General features: G+C 36.9%; 1 protein-coding gene across 1 annotated transcript; it reads right to left on the bottom strand.

The window, feature by feature from the left end:
* Positions 1-3661: 3661 nt before the first annotated feature.
* Positions 3662-5245, bottom strand: LOC123535887 (E3 ubiquitin-protein ligase TRIM71-like). Its single transcript, XM_045318645.2, has 2 exons — positions 4357-5245; positions 3662-4149 (listed from the first exon to the last, which is right to left on the bottom strand). The coding sequence occupies exons 1-2, from the start codon at positions 5243-5245 to the stop codon at positions 3662-3664; spliced, it is 1377 nt and encodes a 458-aa protein (XP_045174580.2).
* Between the last annotated feature and the right edge of the window lie 717 nt (positions 5246-5962).

The following is a 5962-nucleotide window of genomic DNA, read 5'->3' as shown; positions in this document are numbered from 1 at the left end:
TCTATAGAAAAAGTGACCCCCCCGGTCATAGTATTATGACCTCCAGATCATAGTACTATGACTCCCCCACGTGAAGTAAACTGAACCTCACGAAGAATATTGACTCCCATGAAAAAACGACCCCCGGTCATTTGGTCAAATTTAGTGATAACTCATGTATCTAAGGCCTAATTGCTGCATTTTATGCCCCCACTCGGGGGAGGGGGCATATAGATTTGCCCTTGTTCGTCCGTCCGTCCGTCCTTCCGTTTGACCATTAGCCCCAGATACCATCACTTGACACAGAAATCAGAGCATTCCGCAACGGGAAAAGGGATTCTATTTCTAGACGCTGTATCTTGGTGTATACATTTTTTTCAGGAAAATAACAATTCACAATACGTTCACAAAACACACCAGTGTCAAAAATCCCTGCAAACTTCGGCATGAAGTTATTCTTCAGAAGAAAACTGCACAAGAAACTGCTAGCATAGAACTTAGTATTAATAGAAGTTGCAATACTTAGCAGTGGCAGTAAAGTACGGTAGCGGCAACAATAGAAAGTAGTAGTAGTCGTAGTAGTAGTAGTAGTAGTAGTGGCAGTGGCAGTGGTAGTGGCAGTAGCAGCAGAGGAATAAGTGACAGCAACAACAGCAGCTGGAGAAGAAGAGGTAGATGTACAAGACGTATTAGTGGAAGCAGGTATAGTAGTATCAGTAGTAGCAGTTGTAGTAGTAGTAGTAGAAGTAGTAGTAGTAGTAGAAGAAGAAGAATAAGTACATTTAGTAATAGCAATAGAAGTAGCGGCACCAGTAGTAGTAGTACAATCAAAATGTTAACTATTGGCGATGGAGGGTATTAGAGTTGTAGATCTAGTAAAATTGTCCGCTAGGTTTGGTGGGGATCACTTTTTAATAGATATTACCGTCGAAAGTCTTTTTAGGAGCCGGTGTTTTACACGGAAAGAGTAACTTTTTTAAATAGAATAATGTCGAAGGGAGTCATCTTTAGGGAGTCATTATTTTACTTGGAGGGGTCAGTTTTTTCTATAGAATAATGACTGGGGGTCGTTATTCTATAGAGTTTTCAAAGGGAGTCAGTTTTTTTTATAAGGGGAGTCAATATTTTACAGGAAAGGAGTCAAATTTTCTATAGAATAATGACCGGACGGTCGTTATTCTATGGGGGTCGAAATACTTCATTACACCCGGCCGAGTTGACCGACATATGCAAAGCAATACGGCCCGCTCCTTTAAAAGACTGGAGGTGAGGGGATAGTAAATAACTTAATTTATTGATGTATATGTTTCGCATAACTGATAGCATTGAGAGGGGATTACTGTACGAGGGGACGGACGTAAAATATAATATATATATTTGTTTTTTCAAGCTATATATAATGAGACAAGTTCTTCAGCCAGTTTCAAATGGATCTGTCTCCTTTTACTTTGTAACAACTATGTAATATAATGTCAGTTGCATTAGGGATTTAATGTATACTTTTATAAGGGGACATACTTAATTCTAATTTTGTGCAATCTTGCAAAATTAGTTATTAACTACTATAATACTGTAATATTGATAAGAAGTCAAAGGTATAGACGATGAAAACGGATAGTAAATTCATACAAAAGTTAGTATCTCGTATAAACATATTTACAATATATGCAATTATGCGAAATTCCGAAGATAATTCTTATTTTGAAAGGGATGATAATGACCGTTCAGTTCAAGCAAAATCGAAACAAAAGCAAGGCATAAATAGGGTAATTTACGGTGTTCCGTTTGGACAATCGTGACTTTTTATTTAATACTAAATCGCGATGCACGGTGGTACGATGACGAAAACGCGATGGCACGATGATGAAACAACGATGGTACGATGATGAAATCGCGATGGTGCGATGGTACGATGGTGAAATGTTGATGTAATATAGCGTTTTCATCATCGTACCATCGCGTTTTCACTATCGTATCATTGTACCATCGCGTTTTCACCATCGTACCATTGCGTTTTCACCTTCATGCCATCGCGCTTTCATCATCGTACCAACAATTTTCACCATCGTACCATCGCGTTATCACCATCGTACCATCGCATTTTCACCATCGTACCATCGTCTTCCGATGGTCATGCGCAGTGGTACAGTATATGTGTCAGTAAAATACAGGCTTGATATAATCTCATTTTCACATTGCACTATGTACCTTCTACATCCTAACAAGAATAAGCTGAGTTTGAATAATATCATGTGACTATTACACCCAGCTTTTTATTTACTTTCATGCATACATAAAATACAAAGGACGTGGCCTTGAAGATTTTAGAGTTTTAATGAAATTTTGCAAAACAGTAGAATTTAAATGGTAAATTTCTTCTCACAAAATACATTCTGATACATTCATCTATTGTTGACAAAAATACAAGTGCACAGGACCACGCATTTCTAACCGGAAGGCGATGGTACGATGGTGAAAACGCGATGGTACGATGGTGAAAACGCGATGGTACGATGGTGAAACCACGATGGTACGATGATGATAACGCGATGGCACAATGGTGAAAACGCGATAGTACGATCGGACGATGATGAAAACGCGATGGCACGATGGTGCGATGGTGAAAACGCGATGGTACGATGATGAGAACGCGATCTAATGTTAAATATGATATCTAAACAACTGAAACATAAAATAATTAAAGAATTGTCTTAAAATCAACTTGAAATACATACTCAGTATATCTCTTTAATTATGCGCAAATATCTAAAAGAAAAAGCACACGAACCTATACCTTCTATTTCAATATACTAAAGGCCATGTGTTCATTTTTGACCGCGCGAAATTTCATTAACATCGGCATTGTATTCATAAATAATAGAAAGTGCTTGATCCGCAAAAATGATTCAATGTAAAAAGCTTGGCTTTGTGAAAAGGGAATTCAAACAAAGGGTGGTCCCGGGGCGCAGCTTGCGTTCGTCTCTAAACTTCCGGCGAGATACACTTTCGATAGCCTAATATTGAGACATCAGTGTCATTCAAACTGATTTTTCCACAAATGTTAGATATGACATTGTGTAAAATATTCATGCTAAAACTATGTCATATCTACATCAGACTGACTGCACTATTTGAGGTGTATATTACAAAACATTTCTGAGGCGTACATCCTCGGGACCCCTAAAAATTCCAGTTCCCCACACTCTGATCCAAAACTGTGGAACCACCCCTGAAAAGGTTTCTTTTTAACATATGCACAACAAGAATGGTGGATATAATACAACAGGTTAGAAATGCAGATCAGAATCTGATAATATTACTATGTATCAATATCTCAGTCAGGGTTAAACTGCTTAAATATCGTTTATCATTTTTTTTTGTATCACTAGCGTATATGCATATAAAAAGAACTTTTGTAATTTATACGGCTGATATTAAATGATTAGATCTATTACATCCATTTCTGTAACATCGTTTCGGCATATAAAGAATGCATATGAAAAATGACACAATATTGTACTTTTGCATGGACAAAATGTTTGCAGTGTCATAAAACTTATTATTTTGCACTCAACACAATCATCTTATCACCCGAACATCCGACATAGACTTCATGTTCTTCGCGATTATAGCAAATTGACCCTGGGGATGACAGAGCATCTATCATTGTGTGACCTTGCTTCTAATCAGCCGAGATACGATGTATGCCGCCAACGCAACACACCAGCAAGGATCCATGGTCTAGCATCATCATTCCCAATGGACAGTCAAAGTTTTTGTTTTTGTACTCAGCAGATATATCACCTTGCAATGTTATACTGAAGACACTGTGGCCATACCAGTTATTGATGCAGATATGTCTCAGATCCTTACTCAGCAGTAAGTAGCTTGGATGGTCAAATCTCTTATTATCCAGTAAAATTGTGTTCTGGACTTTACCTTGTGTATCGGTAATAAATACACACTTCGGATTTATGCAAACTGTATAGAGATGACCTCGATGATAGGCTATACCTCTACAGTCTCCTGCAACTGGAAACTTGCGAACAGTTGAGAGTTTACCTGCTGTTGTCATTATAAGGATCTCTTTCTTGTCTGACATTGTCACAGCAATTTTGTCCTGAGGCATTACTGCTATGTCCCATGGTTTTAAAGAAAGTGTTGTCTCTTCTATTACAGTTTTACTTTTTATATCAAAAACTTTCAGTTTCTTATTGTAAAAGTCAGCCGCCACAAGTTTGTTGGAGGACAGGACAACACATGCTGTGATCCAGCATTCTAGCCGATCTAATTTCGTCTTTATATTTATGTTTTCTTTGTGGGTTAATTTGTCGAGAGGCTTCCTGACCTTTGAAGTTACAAGAGAGGACGAAAGACTGAGCTTTCCAAATGCATCTTGTCTTGAAAGAATGTTTTCCAGGTCTTGGTTTTGCTCAAATGTGTATTGCATGTTTGTCATTTCTAAACTTCTGTCTGCCTCTTTAATTTCCTCTGACTTTAGTTTGGATTTAGCTTGTTTCATTGTAATGTAAAGTTGTCCATTCTGCTGTGAGGTTTTGTAATCTTGTAGTCTTGACTGTAGTTGTTTGATATCTGAAGAAATGTTTGTACATTGTTCAAGCACCTTGTTTACTGTTTGTTTATCTGTGGACTTCTTTTTGTCAGCATCTATCTGGATTTGCTTTTGTAGTTGATCTAAGCGATCATTTATCTCTTTCCGAAACATTGTAATTTCTTTGAGTAGCTTATCGCAGCAATAATCTAATTCTTTTTCTCTATTTGAAGCCTGCTTTATAATATTATCAGCTCCATTTATCTTTTGATCAAGTTCCCTTAGTAACTCTCTGAATTCTGCACTGTCCCCAATACCTGCACATTTTTCAGGTATATAGTCAATGTCACATGCTCTGTGATTCAGGACGATACAATCGTTGCAGCCGAGAGCTTCATGTTTTGGACAGAAAAATTTAATCACTTCCTTTTTGTGCACTTGACACTTCTCAGTGCATTCGTCTGACTCCTTGCTAACAGCATGTTTATCCATATTATCTTTGTTTACCAGGTGGTGATGTTTGTTCGCCTTTAACCTTTGATGATAAGCAAAACAGCTCTTACACAAGTGTTCTTGACAATCCACACAAAATCCATGAGATTCTATTTGCTGACCAATCGCCAGACATGGTTCACATCTATGATCAAAGTCCTCTGCTGAGCCTTTGGATATGGAACTTTGAAAATCGGCACCCTTTCTACCCGATACTGCCATATTTAGAGGACATTTAAAGGCCAAACTTTGAACTAGTTTCAAATTTTAGATTGATAAAATGTCTCTGTTTATTTTGCTCAAATAATTGTAACTAAGTAGTCCACAACACGACAAATAATTTCCCGTTGAAAGAAACGCCGAAAATAAATGTGTAAAATGAAAAGAAATTAAGATAAAAACTTGCTGTAGTTACGGTAAATATTAAACTGATTTTACTTCCTTTCCAAGAACGAGTCCATAAATATCATGTCCCAAATAAATTGAACTTTACTGTTACAGTAGTCAAGGGCAAATAAAACACATGTCTGCCCAAAATAAACTTTAATAAGTTATCTCCCCTCTGTATCTGGTTGCAATCACCAGTCGAAAAAAGCACCTTTCTTTGTATTACTCTGAAAGTTTTAAATCTGCCCGACAGACTAGTGTATTTATAGTGACTTTGCAACACAACTTGTAACAGTAGACTTACTATACAGAAATTTAAAAAAAAGTTATTGTCCAATTTGTGGTTAATTCATACTCAATGAAATACATGAAACGAATTTTGCAATTATTCTAGAAGGGCCTGGTGACCCGGTGAACTCGTGTTTTTATCGTAACGTAATTATTTAGATAATACGAATTGTTTAGAAAAAAACTGAACTGTGAAAACAAACGTTTTATCTCAGTAAAGCACAAAAATGAATGTTAATTGATATCTTCACTTGTGGATACAAA

Source organism: Mercenaria mercenaria, chromosome 17, assembly GCF_021730395.1.
Source record: "Mercenaria mercenaria strain notata chromosome 17, MADL_Memer_1, whole genome shotgun sequence".
Lineage (NCBI taxonomy): Eukaryota > Metazoa > Mollusca > Bivalvia > Venerida > Veneridae > Mercenaria > Mercenaria mercenaria.
This window is presented reverse-complemented; position numbering and strand designations above follow the sequence as displayed.

Excerpts from the sequence above, each read along its gene's own strand:
- LOC123535887 (XM_045318645.2), bottom strand. The coding sequence starts at position 5,245 with ATGGCAGTATCGGGTAGAAAGGGTGCCGATTTTCAAAGTTCCATATCC. Across the intron at positions 4,150-4,356 it reads AGATGCATTTGGAAAGCTCA|AAGAGACAACACTTTCTTTA; the intron begins GTCTTTCGTCCT and ends AAACTGTAATAG.